The sequence below is a fragment of the Lepisma saccharinum genome, chromosome 2 (genome assembly GCF_977018435.1).
Source record: "Lepisma saccharinum chromosome 2, izLepSacc3.1, whole genome shotgun sequence".
In the NCBI taxonomy this organism is placed as follows: domain Eukaryota; kingdom Metazoa; phylum Arthropoda; class Insecta; order Zygentoma; family Lepismatidae; genus Lepisma; species Lepisma saccharinum.
In genome coordinates, this window is record NC_139230.1 from 178482705 (window position 1) to 178507811 (window position 25107).

Below are 25107 nucleotides of genomic sequence, written 5' to 3' on the forward strand. Positions count from 1 at the left end.
CCGGGACACAGCTGACCTGAAGTGGGAAGAGGTGGAGAGGGAAGGGGGGGGGAGGTGCTGGACCTGACAAAGTTGTGTGTATGTATGTACATATCCATTATCATATTCTTTACACTTTGTAAAAAGAAACAGAAATCTATTTCGAAGTATATCATTGATGCAGGCATGCACAGACCCTCTGATTAGGGGGGGACAAAAGCCTTGATAAAAGTTCAGTCTGGAAAGAAAAACCCCATTTTACCTCACTCTTTTAGTTTTATTGCTTTGAGGGGGGGATATGTGTGTGTGTGTGTGTGTGTGTGTGTGTGTGTGTGTGTGTGTGTGTGTGTGTGTGTGTGTGTGTGTGTGTGTGTGTGTGTGTGTGTGTGTGTGTGTGTGTGTGTGTGTGTGTGTGTGTGTGTGTGTGTGTGTGTGTGTGTGTGTGTGTGTGTGTGTGTGTGTGTGTGTGTGTGTGTGTGTGTGTGTGTGTGTGTGTGTGTGTGTGTGTGTGTGTGTGTGTGTGTGTGTGTGTGTGTGTGTGTGTGTGTGTGTGTGTGTGTGTGTGTGTGTGTGTGTGTGTGTGTGTGTGTGTGTGTGTGTGTGTGTGTGTGTGTGTGTGTGTGTGTGTGTGTGTGTGTGTGTGTGTGTGTGTGTGTGTGTGTGTGTGTGTGTGTGTGTGTGTGTGTGTGTGTGTGTGTGTGTGTGTGTGTGTATAATATTATACATATTATTTAAATACATTACATAATCAATTCATCCTCCTCATAACAACAGCAAAATTGATAAAAAATCTCTCTCTCTCTCTCTCTCTCTTTTTCTTTAATTTACAATGCAGTACAGAAAAGAAGTAACATGCAAGCGAATTAACCAAAAAAAATTATGATTATTGATTTAATAGGGCACAAGAAAATCATGGGGCACCATGGCATTCTCTTTACATTTTTTTCATTTAGATTGTTTGGCACCGAGGGCCAACTCCCGATAAAATTTTACATTTAGTGGGCCCCCTCTGTGCCCCACTGCAGATTCTCTTGGCCATCTGGAAGAAATAATGCAAGAAACACGTAAAAACTAATACCATCTTGAGTGTCCTTTTGTCCTGCTACTCTTAGCCTTGCTTTATTTTACTTAAATGTTTGCCCCCTCCCCCAGAATTGATGTCCATCTACTGTACCCCCTTTCCCCGTAGTTGCTTTGAACTTTCATCAGCTTGAAAATACAGAATATCGTTTAATAACGGCAGTAAGATTCATCTACACTAAATTTCTAGGTGAAAGTATAATACAGGGGAATGGACATCTGGAAGGGGGACAAGGATGGCCACACTTCCCCCTTAGAAAACGAATGCCAATCTAAAAGTATATATTTCACATGTACAGTGTGTCCGAGAAAAAAATATACCAATAAAGAATTTAAATAACTCAACAATCGTTAATGATAGAAATGTCAAATAACGTTTATTTGGAAGAGGGAAGAAAGGAATTTTTTTTTACCACCAGAAGGGAAAAAATCGTAACATAATTAAGCGCATGCATGGCTTTGTTCGTGAGTAGTCTGTACAATGGCGCCATTTACTGCTCGTCAGAGAGTTGAGTGCTGCTTTTGGTTTGCAGAATTGAAGTCTCCTGTAACGGTACAAAGAAGATTCCGGCAACAATATGGACAGGAAGCACCAGAATGTCATTACATTGTTAAATGGCATAAACAATTGCTGGAAACAGGGTCTTTGTTGAGGAAGAAAGGTAGTGGTCGGAAGGTGTGAGTGAGGATAAAGTGGTTGCAATTCAGGAAGCTTTCCAGAGAAGCCCGCGTAAATCTGTGAGACGTGCTAGTTCTCAACTTCAAATTCCACGTTCTACTGTGCATGATATCGTACATAAAAGGTTAAGGCTTAGAGCCTACAAGTTACAGCTTGTTCAGAAACTAAAGTGCAGTGATAAACCCGCTAGGTTTGATTATGCTAGTGAAGTGCTATCACTCATTGATGATGACAATGAATTCCTGACACGCGTAACATTTTCAGATGAGGCTACCTTCCACATTTCCGAAAAGTGCATAGGCATAACTGTAGAATATGGGGTGAGCAGAATCCCCATGCAGTTATTGAACATGAACGCGACAGTTCAAAGTTGAATGTGTGGTGTGGTTTGACACGAGATTCCGTAATTGGGCCCTTTTTCTTTGAGGAAGCTACAGTTACAGGTGCAAGTTACCTGCAAATGTTGCAAGAGTATGCTGTACCTCGTATACCTCATGGGTACATGTTTCAGCAGGATGGGCCTCCCCCCACATTATGCCCGTTGTGTTACTAACTTCCTTAATAACAATTGCGCTGGTAATTGGATTGGGAGGGGTGGACCCATTAAATGGCCACCACGGTCACCAGACTTGACTCCTTTGGACTTTTTCCTTTGGGGTTATGTGAAGACTATGGTTTACCAAACACCTGTGCAAGACCTCAATGATCTACGTGAAAGAATTATCGATGCATGTGGCTCCGTCACTCATCAAATGTTGAAGAACACTTGGATGGAGGTTGAATACCGCCTTGATGTTTGTCGCGCCACCAAAGGAGCACACATTGAGATCTACTAAGGTGAAATTTTTTTCTTGGTTCTTTGGTTTAAAAAAAAATCTATGATTTTCTCTTCCAAATAAACGTTATTTGACATTTCTGTCGTTAACGATTGTTGAGTTATTTAAATTCTTTATTGGTATATTTTTTCTCGGACACACTGTATAATTTGATTTCAGTTACAGTAATTTACGTTAATTATTATAAGGGCGATGCAGGAATGCATTTTAAATTCAAGTGGTGTTTCTTGAGAGAGCAACACTATTATTGGGGTAATATGCCCCATGAAAAAATACCTAGCTTGTCCCTCCGTGGAAAAAATTTACAGATGTCCATCATTAGGGTGGGGGGCAATTTTTTTTAATATCTTGTTTAGAATACTGACATGTTCACAGTCCACCTTTTGAGGTGCCCAACATAATCTTGCACTGCATGAAAACAATTTGGTTAGAACAAATGGAGATGTTTCAAACTCCCCACAGGTTACACAGTGAAGAAACTGAAGAGCTTGCTCAGATATTTCTCTTCTAGTAAAAATTGTAAGTAAATTGTATGTGAATACAATTCCATATGTCAAATATTACAGTGTTTGCCTGGTTTTCTTGCACTGAGTTTTTAAAACTTTTTTTTTTCTTTATGAAAACTCGAAGGAAAAAAATATAGCTGATTTGACAGTCCCAATGCAGTTTCTTATCACACAAATTCCGAAATTATCAGGAAATTGCAGACATTTGGACTACAGTCCCATCTAGTGTGTGAAATTACGTAATTTTCTTCCCATCTGTATCCCATTCTATATGTCTCGAATTGAGGAGAATGAAATAAGTCTGAAGAAATTTTAATGAACAAACTGATAAAACAGATAATTTGGTATTTTTTTAACCATAAGGGGGGGCATCGAACCCCCCCCCCTTAAATATACCCCCACCTTGCATACAGTGCCATGCAAAAATTTATCAATATCACATTTTTCTGTGATAACTTTTTTCAAACTTCATAGATTCAAGTGAAATTGTTACATATTGTGCAGCAACATAGGTACATCCGTATGAACAGATTATGAAGAACTTTAAAAAGATCTAAGATCAATTACTTACATGTGTGAGTATGATCAAATCAAATTTTGATCGACAAATCATACTCACACACGTAAGTAATTGATCTTAGAACTTTTTAAAGTTCTTCATTATTTAGCTGTGAGTAATACACACATCACAATATGTTATCAACAGATTAGACCAGATCAAACTATTTACAAGATTATTAAAAATCTTGATTCAATTTTTTCAACCTGTCAAAGAAAATGACACTTTTATTCTTAACACCATAATACATGAATGCATTGAGGAACAATCACCAAACTAGTCACCGCTATCAACCCAAACATGTGCAAATTCAAAGAATCACATAAAATTACAATCAGCATTACCATTTCTGGGTTTGTAATCAAGGGGTCATGGGTTTGGTTCTCAGGGGAGGCATATTATGTTTTGAAATACCACTTAAAACTGTACGTCCAGTCTGGATGAGCCTATCTGTGAAGAATAATATAGTGTGTTTAAAAACAAATTTCAAAACTGTGATAAATATTTGATATGAGTGTTCATTCGTTATCAGATTTTACTTCCTGTTGCTACCTTTAATGTAATGCACACTTGTGTGTGATGTTCAGTTATGCATTCTCACAGTTTTCTCAATGTAAAGAATAATGTGATAACACTCATACCCCTCCCCCTTATTTTTGTTCCACAGACTTATCCTTTCTTTGTCATGTAATCATAATTTACTTTCATTGTTTTAATTGGGGAAAAGAGGCATATTGGTGAGATTGATGTACTTCCATATATTTTTGCAAATAGTTAACCATTTCATGGCAATAGATCATGATTTTTTTTAGTCTATTTGCATCCAATTATGTAGTTTAAATAAAACTAGAGGCATGTTCAAAAAAAGATCAATAATTTATTTCAGGTCAAGAATCAGAAAGTGCAAAATCTCATATGTGTGATCCAGAAATACTGTACTTGCAAGTGCAGTCACTTAGTGCACAGCTTGAAGACCAAACAAAGCTTCACTGTGAGCAACTAGAAGCTCTAGCAACTGACAGAGACACACAAGTGAAAGAAAAGAAATTGGAACAAAAGAAGATGGAGGAACAAATAATTCAGATGTCAGAAAAGTAAGTTACCTGCAGTTAGTTTTGTAGGGGGAAAGAGGTTATTGGTGGTCTGTAACAATTTATTTATTATTATAATTAAAAATACTAATGGATGGTGGTGAAGCAAGGTTCAAAGAAGAAGGCAAGCAATATTTTAGTACAATACGTGAGATACATTGTCATCCACAAAAAGCATTGAGGGAGGAAGGTAAATTATAGTGCCCAAGTTCCCCAGTTTTCCTAAGGAGAAAAGGACATTGGATTCATCTGAAGATAAGACATTAAAATAATAATAATAAGTCATGTCTCCCACTCCCTCCCCCAATGGCTCTATTCCTCATTTCAGAATTCTTTATTGATAAAGTAGTACACACAATTAAAAATGTCCATATTCATTTTGGCAAGTTCACAACAAAAAACAAGAGACAATGCTCACTTCTATCCTGCCTATTGTTACAAGCGGTTCTACTTCATGCTTGTCATGCTCATGTTTCGAAAATTTTGCATGAGTTTTGATGTGCAAGGTAGAGTGATATAATCAATCGGGCCCTTCTGGAAAAGCATTGAGAGGTCTGTCTTGCTTTTGTTCTGGTTTCTCCATTTGTTATAATGTCCTTCCAGGAAAGCATTGGGAGGTCTCTTTCCTTTCCATGGGATTCTCCTGGTCTCTGTGGAGGTCAGGTCCACCTTCCTGATAAGATATTCAACATAGGAACATCTTTGGTCGTAGTGCTCAGAGGCATCATTTTCGTCTGCATCTTATACTGGTTGGTCATCTCAGTCTTAAGATTGTGGTTGTGAAATTGGCCTATTTGCTCTGTATGGGTTTTGTCAACAATTTTTGGTATTTGATGTCAGATCTGTAAGTTTGGTTAGTATTTTTGCTTCATTGGTCATGTTTATGGTTCTGTGTGTATTGGTCCAAGTATCAAGCCTTGGGGACAGCTCTTTGTGATTTCTTTGTTTAGCTGGCCATTTGTCCAGGTTGTGTAATGTTGTGTGTCTTCCACGTGGTAGTCTTGGGAGACTAAGGTACAGGTTTCAATGACAATTCATCCCTCCTGGAGCTCAGAAGAAGCATGGCCATCATAGGTTTTTGAAAGCTCTGAAGGTAACAAAATGGCACCACATAACCACTGCTATTTACCTGTTCTTTGTTGGGTTGTTTCAATTAATCTATTCATTTCGTTCTCTATTAATTTTGCCTTTGTGAAGCCCTATTGGCAATCTTCATGTTCATCCATTACCCTGATTACCTGAAGGCACTTCAAGAGTAGTTTCTCTTGAATTTTACCTAGATTGTTCAATAAGCATAGTGAATGATATTGTTTTGGAACACTCAGGTTCCTTGTTGAGCCCCTACTTTATCATGGTCATACTGGCCTTTTTCCAGCTGCTCAGAACTCTGCATTTTGCCAGGCAGTTGTTGTACAGTCCACAAGTGGTTCTGTAATTAAGTCGCTTAGTCCTTGCAGTATTTTTACTGGGATTTGATCTGACCCCGGTGCCTTTTCTTGGTGTAGGTCAATTGGATGCTTCCTCTGGCATGTTTCTCCTGTTTGAGTTTTGTAATCTTGTCTGATTTCTACTTTTATGTGAATGTTGTCTGGTAGAAGTTTATGCATTAGTAATTTAGCCTATCTTCTTAATTTATGGTGTATTTTTCATCACCTTTTATTGTTGTTAGTGCCTCAGGTTTGTGTATCTTCTGTGATGTTAATTTGTATGAGAAACCCCCATTGGTCTAGGCTCCATTGACTTTTAACATAGCTGTCCCAATGTTTCTCCCTGGTGGCTTGTAATTCATTTTGAAAAGTTTCTTTGGCCTTCCTATATGCTTGTAACACTCTGTTAGTAGTACATATCTTGTTTTTTTTTTTTTTGTTTTTTTCATGTTTCCTTAATGTTGTGAGTTTGTCGAAAGACCATGATTTGTAGGTGTATGGGTTTTGTTGTCTGATTTTCTTGATTTGTGCTGCTTGTGCAGCATTTCATTTACATTCTGCTATTGTCTCTGCTCTTTGGTCAATGGTTGTGTTTTTGGTCCATTGTGGTATGTTAATTTTTCCCTTAGATGTTTCCAGTTAGTGTTTTTTATATTTGTGTAGCTTTTTATGTTATTCATAATTGGGAAAAGGGAGACGTGGTAGTATATAAATACGGAGAACTAGTACTCACTTTATCTACGAGAAGAGATAGCCACCATCACTGAAATAGCCCTGAACATGGCTACACAGAAGCACAACTTTCCACTTGGTGCAGTAAAGTGAAAATACAGGTCAGACACCCTAACCAGGCACAATCAACTCATCCAAAAGCAACCCAGCCACAATCAACCTCCAACGACATATATAAATGGTTTGCCTTCCCCTACCATTCCACCACAACCAACCGCATATCCAAAGCCCTTCTCCCACACAAACCCAATGCCAAAATAGCTGATAAACTAAACAAACACAAACAGTACTTCCTCTCCCCCTTGATAACCCAGGTGTATACGATGCAGAGTGCCAGTGCAAGGCACATTACATTGGGTTGTCCATTAGATCTGTCAATGAAAGAATCCAACACCACTTAACAGATGCAAAAAAGGCCAACCCAATACAATAGCCATAAAATTCAAAAACTACAAGTCAATCACACTGCCTACACACCAAAATCCAACCAAAATCAAGGAAACACATGCCATAATGCACTTCCTGCATGAGCTAAACATCGATAGTGGGCAGGCACACCACACTTGGATTCCCCTACTACAACAGTTAAGGCTGGGAAATAGTAGACAACATGGATGCAGACGTACAGTTAACAACAGCGCACCTAGCGGCAGCTGGAGAACTACAACCAAAAGATGCATGCCAAGCAACAGTACAGCAAGTTCTAACGAGGATGGTGGTAGTGGCCACTGAAATTAATAGGACGAAGAAGAAAAAACAGTTTCGCGGATAAAGTGAGTACTAGTTCTCTGTATTTATTTTTATGTTATTTTACTTTTTTTGTGTGTGTTTTTCCCCCATTGAGCATTATCATGTTGTGATTGCTGTTTGTATAATGTTGTTTTGTACTTTCCAATTTGCAATGCATGATATGCCAAGTTTGTTTGTGAGTATTATATCCATATTCGTTCCATTTCTCGTGTCTTTGCAGGAGGTTGAGGGATTATTGGGTTTATTTAGTGCATGTAAGTGGTTTCGGAAGATGAAGTCCTCCATGAGCTCTTCTCTTTCATCAGCAGTATTACTGTGCCAGGGAGGGTATTTGCAGTTTGCATCCAGTGTTGTTATAGTTTGTTGTAGTCCAAATTTATTGCACAGATTGTTGATATTTTTGTCATAAGGTTTGATGTTATACAAAAATTGTAGGTACATGTTTATTAATATGTTTTTTTTTTTGTTTTTTTGCCATGTAGTTTATTTTGAACATGCACATACAATTCTTGCATAACATCCAACTTTATATCTCAAAAAATAATTCTCACTACTTCGATGATTTTTCTACATTCATTACTTATGTTTTTACTTTGGGCATTGATCTCTGCAATTCAACTTTTAGATTTACGAGAGGAGCGTGAAAAGTTTTGAGCCTCACAGGGAAGGGGTGTTTGAGCTACAGTTTCTCATTATGATTTCTGTACATAATCACATAATCTCTAAAATAACCCCTGAGATCAATGCACTTATGCATTCTGTGCTGCAGTTTGTTTACAGTCATCTGGTAGAATGATTTGTCCTGAGTGTCACACCACTGAATGACCGCATTCATCCTCAAAGTGAATTCTTCATAAAATCTGACGGGGGCAGGTTGGGGGAATAAGGTGGATGGGGAAGTGCGGTGAAGCCACACTGGACCCAAGCAGCCTGTGCAGTGAGGCTTTTCCGACAGAGGTACCGAATCACAGCCTTGTCGGCCACTCTCTTCTCTGACACTTCATTCATTTTCAACCTGACAAAAAAATAGAAGAAAACAAGTGAATTGCATAAAAGTTTGCACAGAGTGTCCTAAAACTCAAACCTTACATCCTCCAAAATTTTAACTACCTAGCATCACTCCTTCCATGTGAAGCTCAAAACTTTTCACTCTCCCCTTGTATGTGTGTTTGTGAGGTCACAGGTGGCATGTGAATTGGTAACACCCAGGTCATTCTTTATGGGCACAAACTCTCCCATGGATTTAACCAAGTCACTGTAGAGCATCTCCAGGTCCAGTGTTTTTCTTCTTTGATATGTTAAGCAGGATTAACAGTTCCTCCTCATCCATTGGCAATTTGATAGACCTAAGCATCAACCTGTCAACCACATCTGGAGTGGGGAATATTATTTTGCTGTCTTTTGGCTGTTTGGCACAAGTAATTTGCCTTTGAGCACTCATGAGTTTCTCTTTCCCCTTGAGCATGCTGATTCCATGTTATCATACAGGCATTACGGGGCAGACATATGCTGTCATTTCTTCCTCTATTGTCCTTGATGCTGTTAACTTTGAAGATATAGATGATGCAGATGCTGAGTGTGCATCATTGTTTAGTGTTAGTTGTGCTATCTCCAGAGTTAATGCAATTAATTTTCTTTGTGTGGTCATGGAATTTGTTGTTTGATGTGGTTGTCTGGATGAGTTGCCAGCCAGATATGAAGATGTAAACATCTTGACAGGTCAACTCAGTCTTGGTTTTATCGTACCTATTTTAACCTTTCTATATCTTGTCTATCCTTCTGATGAAGCCACGTGATGTGGTAAAAATTATAGGTGGAAATATGGGTATGTGCCAAAAGTGAATATTCCTACATGAAAATATTGGCATGTAGTGTGAATTATGCTTTATCTAAATTTAAAGTAGTTCAGAATACTTACACGAGGGTAGTTTGAAAAGTAAGGTAAACAAAGCAACACCATAATCGAAATTGTTGCACCGTCGGTAAGTTTGATACTTCAAATGAGCCCTTGCAAAGTTTCAGCTTAGTGCATTGTGAGCTTTCTGTTTATAAATTATTTTCTCCTGGTCTGCAAAATACCCGTTCACAGGAAAATTGTTGTCCTCCGAGCCATCTTTGAGGTTAGGGAACAAATGGAAGTCAGAGGGAGCTAGATCGGGCTAATAGGGCAGATGATCCAACAATTCAAACTTAAGTTCATGGATTTTAGCCATATAAACCATTGACGTGTGAACAGGTGAATTGTCCTTGTGGTTTTGTCCATCATTTTTTAATATGCTTGCAAGTTCACCTACTTCAGTAAATCAAAAGATCAAAAAATAATATCACAATGCATTGGGCTGAAATCCTGCAAGGGCTCATTTGAAGGATCAACCTTATCAACCGTGCCATCTCTGCTTTGTTTACCTTAATTTTCAAACTACCCTCGTAAACTTCAAAATTTAGTTTTTAATAGGAACTATACCACATCATGCTACCAAAGATTTTATTTAAAATATTAATAAGATAATTATTTATTCACAAAATCCACTTCTCCCCACAATGTTGTCCCCCCACCCTCAAAATAAAAATGAGCATTTTTTAACATAATCAGGGTTGCTACGCAACGGGAAAACAGGGAATAGTCAGGGAATTTTGCATATTTTCTGGAATTTACACACATTTTGAAGTTGCAGGAGAACCAGTTACAAAATGAACGAACTGTTCATTTCCTCTTCCGAATTCGATTCTTGAGATTCCAGTCCCCCCCAAAAGATTCAGTTCAGAAACTTGTTCCTCTCGTCATTATGACTTCTAGTCTGTTATGTACAAAATTATGGATTGGATTGGATTGATTTGTTGTTTTAAGTCCACTTTATACACAGTAAGGCTAATCGGGACTGGACCTACAGTTTAAAGTGGGATCTGAACCACTATGTGCCTCCACCAGGAATCGAATCAGTTCAGAAACTTGTTCCTCTCGTCATTATGACTTCTAGTCTGTTATGTACAAAATTATGGATTGGATTGGATTGATTTGTTGTTTTAAGTCCACTTTATACACAGTAAGGCTAATCGGGACTGGACCTACAGTTTAAAGTGGGATCTGAACCACTATGTGCCTCCACCTTGATTACAAGGCAACGATGCTACCACTGCGCCATCAGGGAGGCCATTACAAAATTATGGTTCCTTCGCATTTTGATTCTATATTTATTCACTCTCGGGTCTAGGTTCTTGGATTCGTTATGACCATACATTCATTTTGTTACTCGTTCTTGTGAACCTGTTCAAGACCGGAATTTGGAGAGGCATGAGATTTTTCCTTAGAGAACAAGCTACTCAAGATGAAACCTACGCACCAGCTATCCTCAGAATTTCTTGCGGAAAAAAATGTTGCTTTAGCTTTGTGTGTGGTAAGGAAATTTCCTTTCTGCCAGAACACACCCGTTTGGAACCCATTCTCTTTTGATACGTGAAGCGGAGCATGTTGGTGTTCGGACAGTTCATTGTGGTTTTGGATCTGCAATAACTGTATACTCCTTGAACCAAGACAATGTAATACTTTCTGCCTTGAAGAGCAGAATTTCACGTAACTGGCTGTGGTTGATGTTACACTGAACAGATGCGGATGCTGAGTAAAAACAAAGGGACTCACTACTTCGTTCCCCCCATGAAACTGTTCTGTGAATTTGAGTCCTTCGTTTGCGACCCGTTCAGAAGCAACCTGATCAACTAGTTCATTTGCTCGTTGTCATAGTTTTTACATTCCAGAGATGTGTTACACCCAAGAAATTAGTGATTTTATGCAGTATCAGTGATGTCATTATTCGAATATGCATGTGTTTTGTGCATGTAGAACGAATTTATTTTTTAAAAACTGGTGTGAAATAGAGGAATTAAACGTACACTGGTCACACATCGTTGTTAGGTTAGGAATGGTGGTTTGATGCGGATGGTAATTTTACGTATTTTTTGCGTGTAGTATGAAATTATGCTGAAAAATTGTGAAAATTGGCCCAAGTTCCTTTTGTTTTATTACGTCATGCTACAAATGCAACTTTTACATGGTTCGATTTTGATTTATGTCTGTTAACACATACTGCAGAGTTTTAGCTATTACTTAAGATTTTGTCAATATATGCTTTCGTAGTTAGGTTAGGAAGGTCAGGATTGGTTGTCTTAGAATTAAAATAAAGACCCTGAATGCACTCTACTAAGGTTCCAATTTATTTCTACATTCATTCCCACTAGTTTATGATACTTACTGTTGCTTGTCAACCGGAGAATACCTTGCCCGTGGGAAGCTTGTATGATTGCGTAAGGTCATTTTGAAGTTCTTATTTCAACATAAATAACTTTTTCGAATCCAAACAGTGCTCATTATTTTAAGGAAGGTTCAAATTTCGTGTCACAGTGATTGCCAAAATTCTATGATAATTAGTCTTCCTGCTAGGAAAATTTGAAAAATATCATAAAACATTCAGAACTGTTACCTTGTAATAGACAGATTTTGATGTTTTCCGTGATATAAAATTGGTTTCAGCATGTGGAAAACTCAAATAATGGAGATATTTGATTCCAAAGTATGGCCCGTGTATATATTTTTTTTAGGTGTATGGTTGGTCACCGGCCCCATTCACTTTCTGAATTTCCGAAATATTTACTATTTTCAATAAATTAAAAAATATAATCCTTAAACTTATTGCATATTTTCTAAAGGTACATGACCTAATTTTCTGTTGTTTCTCATTTGTATTGATATAATTGAGGTTATATACAGGTTACATTCTAAAGCTTTGATATATGCCACATTTTTTTTATTGATTTTTTTACACCACCTTAATTGTAATGACTTAGTGAAACTGGGGAAGTACAATATATTTTTTATTTTTTCATTGAATAACGTATTAATCACTTGGTAAATTTTCAGCTAATAACTGTGTATATTCATATTCATAATAATTAATGTGCCTGCATATTTTATTGAAAAACATGAGTTTCAAAAGCAAAAATCATGACGATAAACATGTCTGGAAAAATTTCATATCTGGTCTGGAAAACCTGGAAAAGTCAGGGAATTTCAGAATCAAAAATTGTAGCTACCCTGACAATGTCAAGGATATTTATGCTGCATGAAGATTCCTGGACTCCATACAAGTATCATCCAGTATCTGTGATTAAATTTAAACTATACTTTCTGATACTGATATATCATTTTTCTCAGCCCTAGTTTTAAGTTGTTGCACAGGAACCATCACCTCTCACCATTTGAATTGAAATATTACTTAGTGCCTCTTAATCTCACCACTGAAAGTTCCATGTTTGATTTCTGGGCTGAGGTGTTCCTTTCCTTCCTTTCTTCATTAGTTTTTCAGTCATACTCATGGAGTTGGTATCCCAGAAGTCGCATTGTTGCCCATAGATGGTAGATCAAATGATCTTCGTATTGATGTGCTATGTTGAGACCACAGAGTACAGTCCATGGATGTCAGAAGCATACTGTGAAATAATAGTAATAATAATAATAAGAGTAATAATAGTTTAAGAATTCATGCAAATGAAATAATTACTTCATGGTTATGCCAGAGCACTGAATAGCCTAAGCATACATTGACCATATATTGTTGAAGTGTGTAGTGCATGCCAATGAATACATTGTGGATCTTGAATTGCTCCTCATGCATGACGATGACAAGTCACATGACACAGGCACCATCATAATGGCTAACGATAAATCTGAACTTAAATCCACATTTAGGACATACTTCACAGATTATAGGCACCCTACTGCACCTCTGACACTCCAGGAGCCTCTCACAGGCTCTTATCAAAGAACAAGAATGGTTAGCTCCTTGTAACATCTGAAGGCTTGTGTGGAACTTCCAACCGAGGTATCAGGGGACCATTGATGCTCGCTAAGGGCACACATGGTTCTAGATCCCTAAAAACCTAACAACAGCTAGATTTGAGAGACTGATAAGAGTAGAACCACATATTTATGGTGAATAAATAATCAAGGTTTTGGTACAAAAACTGGGCATATTTCATAATCAAAAGTGGTATATAAAATGGCATTTCGGTGTAAAAATTGTTAATAAAAACCTCAATTTGATTTAAAAACTATACTTATTACACAACACTTCTAATAGCACATTTATATAGTTATCAGAGGGTTAAGTTTATTCCTGTGTAAAGGAGTCCTTATTAATCAATTTTCTGTGATTTGCATAACTCGTAGGATAATTCAGACCTCAGAATGTGTCGCATCATTAAATAAACTCTAAATTTCGTGTTGGAGAGTTTATTTCTCATTTTGCAGTTCATTTCGCATCATTTCATGACAAAGCATGCCAAAAATGCACCTGACACCGTTCAAAAACACGAAAAATTAACATTACAATGTGTTACTTCACATTTCGTTTTTTCGTCAAAAACAAAATATACATGCCCCTACTGATGAGCAACATTTCTTATTTTGTTTTCTGTAGCTCTGTTACATTGAAAGTTTTGTGTAAAAAAAAGATTCAGAGAAACCCACTAATATATGTTTGTTTTATGTAAATAAGAACTACATACATTCCTTGCATGTTTACTTGTCTCTTACTTTTTTTATGCAATGTTGCAGGATACGCTAATTCTTTTGAGCAGTGTACATTAGAATGTTTCAACAGATCCATGTCAAACTGGAAAATGGAGAACCCACATCTGAAAGTGACTTTCATGTTTGATTATAAACTGGGACAATATGTGGTGAATAACATTAACATCGCATTAACTTCTTCTTGTAGGCCAATGAGGCTGGACCCACAGCCAGGATAATCCTCTGTGGGATGTGTTGCACTGTTTGTCCTTATGTGTGCCAAGTGTCCCTTTATGGTCTCAGCTTTTAATATGATATGGAGCTTTCACCCTCAAAGGCAGTATAATTTCAGTTGTTATTAGTGTATCGTACCTTCAGTTACCTGGAAACTGGAAAGACTGGCTTGCCTCCATGGGTAACATACTCTTGGTATGGGGATCGATTTCCTGGCATGTGTAAGCTCGATCCTATTCACACACTAATTATAAATAATGGTAAGCCTCCATAGCCTTAGCTGCGAGAGGTGAAAACACAACTTTAAAATAACTTTAAAGCCCTCGCACACTCAAATGCATTGTACATTGTCAAGGTTGGACCCGGCACATATTTGGATATGAAAGTAAGGATTCTTACCTGTCTCAGTGATAGACATGAATCTCCTCGGAACTGCAGAGATAATCTCCAATTCCTGCTCTACCGACTCCCGATTCAATCCCTTTCACTCTTTTCACCCCAACTATTTATTCTCCTCTCTTTCCACATAACAATCTCCAGTTATTCAGGTGTCATCCTTTCTACTCGCACATTTCCTTGTTATGCTCCTCAGTGACCTAAATCCAACTCGGCAATAAGTGACATAAGCATTCCATTAATATTTCCTGGCTGCGCTGATTGCTAACTGTCTGGGAGTAATGACATCTTTTATATTACTAAATTTCCTCTTCCTGATTTTCAATGATTATCCTTACTTTCTTTTTATACATAATTATCATCTCTTTACGGTAGTCTATGATAGTACTGTATTAGTTTTAGCAATTGCTTTAGGAAATTTTTAAGAGACATATTTTATTTTTATGTTAAGGTTCTGTTCTGTTCTAGTTAAGGCACTTATCCCCATATTCTGTGCCGATATACTCATACTATAAAAAACAATAAATCAATCATTAAACTGTAGGTTCAGTCCCAATTAACTCACCCATGCATAAAGCAGATTTAAACCAAATTTTTGAAAGGTGAGTAAGTTGAACACTGATGCCACATGATATGAGCCAATGTATGTCATCCATTAATGTACACACACTCATTCTGAGGAATAATCAGCAAGCTTTTGTGCATCACATTGTGATCATTACAATGATTAGATATGAATTATAATCCAATATGTTGCTGCTTGTGTGCAGTGGAGTACAGTTGAAGTTATTCATAATGTCCTCCTCATTGGCAGTGCAAATTGTTACTATGCTGAACTGCTGAAAAGGAGATACTTAAGGTATCTGGCTGGCATTGGTTCACAGACAGTGTCATCCTGATGTGTGATAATTTTTGCCTGAGCATTTCATTCAACACTGTTCAAGCTCTCTCTTAATTCTCCATTGTGTAGAAATGGTCCGCTAATGACAGAGAGGCGTGTCATCTTTTTTGACAACTTCTCGGCCTAAAATCTTCACTGTGGCACATAGACTTTCGCAGAGCAATGGCAGAAGTGTGCAGATGCAGGAGGAGACTGATTTGTGTAGAACAAATTCTTCTCCATATTAGAAAATGACATGTCTATTTGGCATTTCAAGCATACAAACTCATAAACTAAATATTTAACCAAGTATAGAGAAATCAGTATTACTGTACATTTGGAGCTTATTTCTTGCATATTAATTTATATATATGTGTGTATATTCTATTTGCAGAATTAAAGATCTTACAGTATTATCTTGTGATAGACTTGATGACTTGATTAAGGTAAAGGAACAGTACAACAAGAAGGAACAAAAGTGGATACATCAGAAGCTTCAAATGACTCAGCAACTGGAACAATACAGAGAACGTTGGAAGAGCTGCTTGAATGACAACTGGCATTGTGATTGCTGCCATAAACATTCTAGGATGAACTGTAGTGGTATGGATGCCCAAAATAAATTAAAAGTAAGTTTTTCTAATTGATGTTTTTATTTATGTAGAAAAATTGTTAGTTTTGAAATACTATCGCTTCTTAAATGGCCATGTATTTACAGTTTTTACTACCCATAAGTTTTGTACTGTATCTGGAATGATTTGTGGCAATGTTTTGTAACCAATTCCCACAAACAACTTTTGTACTGTTACATTTTATTTGTCATGCACCCCACTGTCTGCCTCAGTCTAGTTTTCCCTTGTTTAACCTTCCAAAAATCTTCATAGCTACTTTTCTCTACTCCATTAAAAATTAATTCAATGTGACCCATGGCATTTCTTCATTAATATGATTTTAAGAATAACATTCATCTTTTTTGTGCAGGATGCAGCAGAAGAAAAACATATTTTAAAGGCTAACAATAAAAACATGAGCAGTGCTATTCTAAATATGAAAATGCTCATCATTCAGTTTGTTTTCACTTTTGATAATGTCCAAATGGTGGCCTTCTTTTGCGAAACACACTTCCAATTGATTTCTGAGATTTTGAATCACTCACTGGGTTAGTTGTAGCATTACAGCTGCAGTTTCTTGGCACATAGCATCCTTCAGTTCATCAATGGTACATAGTCATGTGAGTAAACGTTAGCCTTCAGATGGCCCTAAAGAAAAGTGTTGCAAGACAAGAGATCATTTGATCATGCAGGCCACCGAATGTCACCATGTAATTAGATCACCTGGAAAACAATTCTCTCAAAACATCCATTAAGCTTCTTTCTGTGTGAGTGGTGGCCTCATCTTGTTGAACCCACACTGTGGGTGCAGTGAGTTTTGGTTCGAAAAAGTGTTATAACATTTGCACATACAAAGGAAAATTCACTATAACTCTTGCATAACAATTTGCAACAGCGTACCAACATGTGGACTGTGTAAAGGCGTTTTGTGAAGCTGGTGTGGATTCTTTTCTGCCCAATAAATTCTATTTGCTCTCAAGCTTTGTCACTTGAGAGCATCAGAGTGTTTGCAGGAACATTTCAAAGATAACTTCACAAAATTCCATATGATCTTGAAATTGTTGAAAATTCTCATAGCAGTCTGATCAGAAACAAAGCAGAAGCATGTTTATGGGATGAGTGTTTGAGAGAGTACACAGTTGACTGTCTGACAGCAACAACATATTCCGGTTTCCAAATACTCTGTGGTCTTTGAAGTGGTTTTTCATTTTAACGCTGATCCTGAAATTTTGAACCCATAACAGTATGGATTTTCTGTCTGGGACAGCATCATGACTATTAACCTCTTAACTGGGTAATTTCCTCGTCGAAAGTCCAATCTGCCCTGGGAATTTTTGTTGATAAATTGATGAATTTCGTAAACCAATATTTTAGTTAATATTTCTGTGCTCCATGGCATACCATCTAGGTATTGTTTATTCTTTTATTGGTCCTTGTTGTACTTTTTACAATATGCGAGATTTACAACTACAATGATTACAATTAATACAATGTTTACAATTGCAATGGTTACAAAATGAATGTTTATATTTAGTTTGTTTAAAATCATCTATGTTTTCACAATGTCGAGATTTCAAATGAAATGTTCACAAATATATTGTTTACAATTATAAAGTTACAATGTTTACAACTACAATGTTTACAATTACAATGCTTTCAAATACAATAGTTACACCTAAAATAGTTCATAGTTTTAAACTTTTGTCAGTGTGATATGCACGAAAACATGGCACAACGCACAGAGCTTTTTCACAGTCAGGGCACCAATACGATGTTTCCTTTCTTTTTCCATTGCTCCAACGTACAACACATCTTCTTGTAGGGTACTTTTTAGAAGTTGCAGGTTCCAATTCTTCCTCTTCTTCATTGTCTGTCCCACTTTCAGGATGCGCCTCACTGCTGGAATAATCGTTATCTGAACTGCACCAGTCATCATTACTAGATTCACCCGAAAACTCTTCCGATTCGTCGTCACAATCCAATCTATCTCGGATTTCCTCAGCAGGAAAAACACGCCGTCGCTTCCGATTTGCCTGAGCCATTATTGCATACGCGATAGAACTGAACGTCAGGCTGTGTTTGTTGCTTCCCGCTAACTCTAACGGTTACAACAGTCTGGAAGTCAGAGCCATCTGGTGAAACAAAGAAGAAAGTAATTTTACGAAGTATCTCGTCATACACAACAGATATCAGCAGTAAGAACATGAGAACGTAGTATCCCGTCATGCCCATTATAAATCAGTAGAGCCACAACGGAGTATTACGTCATACCCAGTTAAGAGGTTAAGCTCTAAATGTATTTGAAAAGCTCTGCATGGCAATCACAGACTGGTTATTTGGGATAAGTGGTTCAACAACAATGAACACACATTGCATGCCAGTCCAAGCCATGGTAGCAAGTAAAATGGAAAAGCACATACTACTGGAAACCCCTACATCACCACCGTGGGGAAAACAATGACTCAGCAAAATGTGGGACATTTTTCTGCTGCATCTTGCATTATCTCCTTAATTTTTATACTTTTTTTGGTCTTCCCGATGGCACAGTTGTAGCGTCGTCACCTTCCAATCAAGGGTTCGGGCCTCCCAATGGTGCAGTGGTAGCGTCATCGCCTTGTAATCAAGGGGACCCAGGTTCGATTCCCGGTGGAGGCACATAGTGGTTTGGATCCCACTTTAAACTGTAGGTCCAGTCCCGATTAGCCTTACTGTGCATAAAGTGGACTTAAAACACCAACTCAATCAATCAACCAGTGGATGCACATAGTGGTTCTGATCCCACTTTAAACTGCAGGTCCAGTACCGATTAGCCTTACTGTGTATAAAATGGACTTAAAACTCCAACTCAATCAATCAAATCAATTTTGTACATTTTTTTTTTACTTTTTCTGGCAATTATTTATGTAATATTGTCACCTCATGATTTCATTATTTCTCTTGCAATCATAGATGTATCTTTGTATTTATTTTTTGCACCCTTCACATGAATCCTCATAAACCTCTGCTACATCTGTTATATTCCTCCCCTTTAATTTATTTTTGCTGTAAATTTAATATGTTGTCCACATTTCCCTCTGTAGAAAATAATCCACATGGAAAATATTTTTTCAGTCAAAGAAAATGAAAGAACAATGTTTTTGAATTGAGGATATAAACTAGGAATGGACTGATATGAGTTTTTTACAAATACAAAATTCACTGATAGAGTAATGATCCATTGTAAAATATAAAATAGAAATATAATATATAATTAAATTTCATAAGGAACCAAATTTGGTGGCTGAGTGGTTAACTTTCCATCTCACCACCAAAATTCCCAGGTTTGTGTCCTGTCCTGGGCATGGGTGTTTATTAGAGCTGAACTGATACCAGTACTCTTACCAATTCCCACTGATACAGATACTTGAAAATTGCAATAATTAAAATTTGATCAATATTGGAGTGTAAATATTCTTGTACAGTGCTGCCAACATCCACACATGGTGGCAAGTTCACAAACTTAATTGTCAGACCTCTTAAAATACAAATGATGTGTCTATCATCAATGGATTACTACTGTGTGAGTAAAATCATGTTGTTTGTTTGCCTTCAGGTATGAAATATATGTAGATCTTTTTCACTATTATTTTCAGAAGAGTTTAGAACAGCAAAATACTGTCATGAAAACCTACCAAAAACAATGTCTTGAGATGCAAAATGATTTACTGAAGGCCCAGGAAGCAGCTAGGACTTCTGAAATACAATACAAGGTAAGCTGTGTTTACTTTCCAAAAGGTTTCCGATTTGATCATATACCATTAATATAATTGTGTTGTTCTTCCATTACATATTTACATTTCTGTGAATACAGTATTACTGTTGGATCGAGAAATAAAAGACTCGCTGCTAATACCCTTTTGACTATATTCTCAAGAACATGTACACAACACAGTAAAAAAACATGAGAATCTTCATACTTTTTCTGCCCGGGATGACAGTAATATAACACAGCATAGAACAAACAAAATACTGCACAGGCTATTGCCCAGAATACAGAGTAAACAACATTGCCAGGTGCCAACTCACATAATATCTAACATCCTCCCACCTGAGTTGGCATATCAAACAATAATAGTTTCTTAGGTAATTTTATCTCTCTCCCACTACGTGTGGTACAAGGTTTGGTTTCAGTGGGATGGAGAACTTTCTGATGTTTCTTTTTGGTTTGTGGCTTAGGTAATGAACTCTTCATTGCTTCACCCTCCACTGCAGTCACCTCCAATGGATACAATCTCTGTACAGGACGAAGTAGTTCACCATGGCAAGTTTTCAGACGTACCAATCTTGTCACTTGATCCTTACCTGGAAGAATCTCAGTTACACAACCCAATGGCCAATTATATCTTTTCATATTGTCAAAACCAATCAACACAATATATCCTACCCTGACAGACCCACATGCTCTGTGTATGGCTTTTTGCGTTAACTGTCCAAGATACTCATTCCTGAAACGATGCCTGATATCTTGTCTCAACTTCTGACAGTAACGGAGACGATTGTTGAGCATTGAAGAATCCACATGGTCACAATCAGGTACATCTGTCTCCCTGATTTCTTGTAAGAACGTAGCAGGTGTTAGAGGAACTAATTGTCTCACTTTCATACATGTAGGTAAGTGTGCGTAAATTAATTATGGCTTCACAGTCACAGATGATTGTTGTCATTTCTTCGTAGTACAAAACTGATTTCCCGAGTGTTCTTCTCAACAGACCCTTCAGGACACGAACCAGTCTCTCCCAGAAACCACCCCACCAGGCTGCACTGGGTGGAATGAACTTCCACTGGATTCGCTGAGCTGTGGAATATTCTTCAACTTTCTTCCAATCGAGTATCATAAATGTATTCTCAGTTCCTCTGAAATTGGTACCATTATCACTGTAGATTACAGAGGGTCTGCCTCTCCTTGACACAAATCGTTTAAAAGCCTGGATAAAAATCCCAGTTTATAGAGAAGTAACCAACTCTAAGTGAATGGCTCTATATACTGCACACGTAAAAAGGCATATCCATGCCTTTTTGCCATCTTTAAGATAAACAGGTCCTGCAAAGTCCACACCTGTTACTTCAAATACATTAGCATCTCCAACTTGATCAGCTGGCAATGGTGCTGGAAGGGCTTGGATTGGTTTGGCTGCGTGTCTCCTGCAAGTAACACATTTCGAGAGCACTGAACGTACAGCTCTTCTACCATGAAGGATCCAGAAGTTTTCTCTTAAAATACTTAGTAATATGTTTACACCTGCTTGACATGCTTTCTTGTGCCAATACATTATCAGCAATTTAACGACTGGATGTTGTGCTGGAAGAACTATGTATGGGAAGCCTGAAATTTTCAGTATCTTCTCTGGCAATAATTTTGGTTTTCAAACGAATAATCTTGTCCTTGCCCTCATATGCGCACAAAGAGGAAAGGGATTTGTCAGCCTTTCCTCGGAATGCTTCTTGTTGTATTAGTCTTAATACTGCATTTTCTGCTTCCTGAAGTTCGCGAACACCAAGATCTCCAGATCTATGATTCTGCGAATTTCTACTATTATACAAAAATCTTTTGATCCATCCAATGAGTCTAATCACTTGGTTATAGTTAGAGAAATATCTGTAATACCATCTAGACTCAGCATCTTGAGCTTTCATACTAAGCATCGTTGATGAAGGTAGCACATTCCTTCTTTCTCTGTCAACTTCCTCCTTGTTGATAAGAAACTCCATTGGTGGCCACTCACACGGATCCCCTTTCAACCAATGAGGTCCCTCCCACCATAAGGATCTCAACAACTGCCTTGCATCACAACTTCTTAAAGGAAAATCTGCTGGATTCATTTCACTGGGTACATATTTCCATGCACTGGGATCAGAGAGTTTTCTAATTTCTTTAACTCTGTTCCCAACAAATACTCCCCAAACTCCTTCTCGTCGAATCCAAGTCAGCACTGTGGAAGAATCAGTCCAAAAGATAATGCAGTTATCTTTTAAATTCAAATGTTCTCAAATTCTGGTTGCTAGCCTTGCTCCCACCATCGCGGCAAGCAATTCTAGCCGAGGAATTGTACTATTCTTTGGAGCCACTCGTGCCTTTGCCTCAATCAATTGTACACTAACACCTCTCCTTGTGTCAACCCTCATGAAAACTGCTGATGCATATGCCTTTGCTAGCATCACAGAACACGTGAATGCTCATAGAATTAAGTTCATTGGATTCATAATCCCAGCCCATGAAACTTCTGGGTATCCTTACCTCTTTTTGCATTGGTAATTCTCGTACCCAATTTAAAAACTGTGTTCTTATTTCTTCACTAACTTGCTCATCCCATCCGAGCCCTTCTGCCCAAGTCTGCTGAAGTAACAATTTTGGTAGAAGAGTCACGAGACAAGTAAAACCTATAGGATCAAATATACGGTGTGCTACAGATAATATCACACGTTTCGAAACTGTCTTGAGCTCAACATCTTCAATGTCCAAATTAACTGTAAATGTATCGGCTTGAGGATTCCAACTGAGTCCTAACACTGAAGTAGGGGGGACTGAATACTCCCACCCTCTAAGGTCAAAACCTGCTTCAGCCATAACTGCACGCGATTCTCTTATACATTTATGGAGATTTTTGTGATTGTCTACACTGGTAGCACAATTGTCAACATAAAAGGAACCTCGTAATTTTAAAATAGTATCTTCTGTATAAACTAAGTCTTCCTTCCCAAAATGACAACTCTGCAATGCTTGATCCAAATGATGTTCAATAACAGCACCCAACAGAAATGGACTGCTCGTAACACCAAACACTACACGAGTATGTCTGAATTCTTGAACCGTTCCAGTATTAATATCGTGCCACCAGAGAAATCTCAGGTAGTCTCTATCTGTAGGGTGTACAGCAATTTGTGAAAAAGCTCATTTAATATCTGCTATAACTCCAATTTTTCCTTTCCGAATATGTAGTAAAATATCAGCAATAAGAGCAAACAAGTTGGGTCCAGGTTCTAAACATTGGTTCAAAGACGGGTGTCCTTTTACTTTAGCAGAAGCGTCAAACACTGGTCTAATTTTTGTCGTGTTACTGCTCTCTTTCACTGCATGTCGATGGGGTAAGTAATGGCCAAAATTCTCTGTTTCATCCTCTGGAACCACCTCAATGACTCCCTCGGACAACCATTCTTGTAGCACTTCATCGTAACTCTGCAACAGATGTTCTTGTTTCAACTTCTGTGTAGTTGACCAAAGTCGTTTTTCTGCTAGTTCTTTATTGGTGGGGAGAGGCGAACAATCTTCCTTCCATGGTAACTGTACTTCATATCTTCCTTCAGCATTGAATGTCAGTGTCTGTAAAAAATGTTCTTTGACAGCCAGTGTGTGTTCTTCCGCAGACTTCTTGGCAATGGGGTCCTTGATTCCTATGGTATCCAGTTCCCACAGATCAGCTATGGCTTCACCAACATATAAATTCGATATCAACAAAGCTGTATCTGATTTTCTGTTTTCACCTGGAACTTTACCCATAAGTGTCCATCCCAGCTGAGTTTCCACAGCCACTAAACCACACTTTAATTTCACAACATGGCCAGTCAGTAATTTACCGCAAACATCCGCACCAATAAGAATTTCAACTGGACCTTTCATCTTACCAGTATCTGTTAACCTTTTGCTGCCCAAGCATCTCGAACGAGATACCCAAAAGTAACCCTCAGGGTTCCAAGTGTCTCGATCGAGACGCTGTGTCAAGGTCGTAGTTTTTACGTTATAACTTTTCTATTTTTGGCTAGAATTTCGATTTTATTTTTTTATATTGTTCCTAACACATGTATTTAACAGAAATGGTTTTTTGCATTTTTTTTGTCTTCATGAAAATGGGGGGGGAAAGGCGGGAAAAGGGACTTCTCTTTTGCATCTCTTTTCAAGGTCAATTTTTTGCCGACAAAGGAAGACCGGCTTTGTTGTTCTAAAGCAATGCTTTTCCCTTCCTCCTGCTAAGTGCATTCGAAGGAAGCTTGTTTATCAGTATCCGATGTCAAAATGAAAGTTTTCCGTGTGGGCGCAAGCAGGGGGGGAGGGGGAGGGGGAGGGGGAAGACTGGTTGTTGAATCTGCGTTGTGAGAATGGAATTTCGAAGCGCGCTGAAGGAAACCTTTGTTTTTTTAGCACAAGTGGCAACAGGGGTTACCCAGCATTGTCTAAAAATAGAATTTCAAGCAGCTGCAAGAATTGGCGCTCCTTTGTGACTACGTTCTAGCTTTTCGTCCGTGAATGTTGTGCGTAGGTGTCGTTTTGTGCCCAAGTGCGAGGACATTTTTTGGGTGAAGTGACAATTTTTTAAAATAATTTTTGGGGGTTTTCTCCCTTCCCCCTCCATATATACACCAAATTTGCATAAATTTTGCATTTTGTGCATTTTGACATTTTTTTGGGGGCGGGGGAAAAGTATTTTTGAGGGGATTTCCCCCTTTCCCCCTTCATATGTACGCCGAATGTGCATAAATTATATATCGTCTGAATCTGTGATTCATTCTGCGTACAACGGTATATCTTTCATATCTCTAGGGCATTTAGTTTCTGAGCTATAGTCATTTCAAGGTATTTTGAAGCTTGAATCAGTGGCCATTCCTTTTGGGGGTACAACTCAAGTTACATTGGTCATACGACAATGATGCAAATATTTTTCTGTTTCTTACATGCCAGCGATAATTTCTATGTGCATTTTGAACTTTTCATATCCTTTTTTGGGGGGGCAGGGGGGGGGCGAAACCCATTTTT

At 37.9% G+C, this 25107-nt stretch overlaps 1 protein-coding gene across 1 annotated transcript in view; it reads left to right on the top strand.

Annotated features, from left to right (window-relative positions):
* Positions 1-25107, top strand: part of LOC145980696 (coiled-coil domain-containing protein 77-like) — an 81464-nt gene that overhangs the window by 46841 nt on the left and 9516 nt on the right. The window contains exons 5-7 of the mRNA XM_083113761.1: positions 4526-4733; positions 16106-16340; positions 19955-20071. Of these exons, the coding sequence (XP_082969887.1) occupies positions 4526-4733; positions 16106-16340; positions 19955-20071 (560 nt within the window). The remainder of the gene's footprint in view (positions 1-4525; positions 4734-16105; positions 16341-19954; positions 20072-25107) is intronic.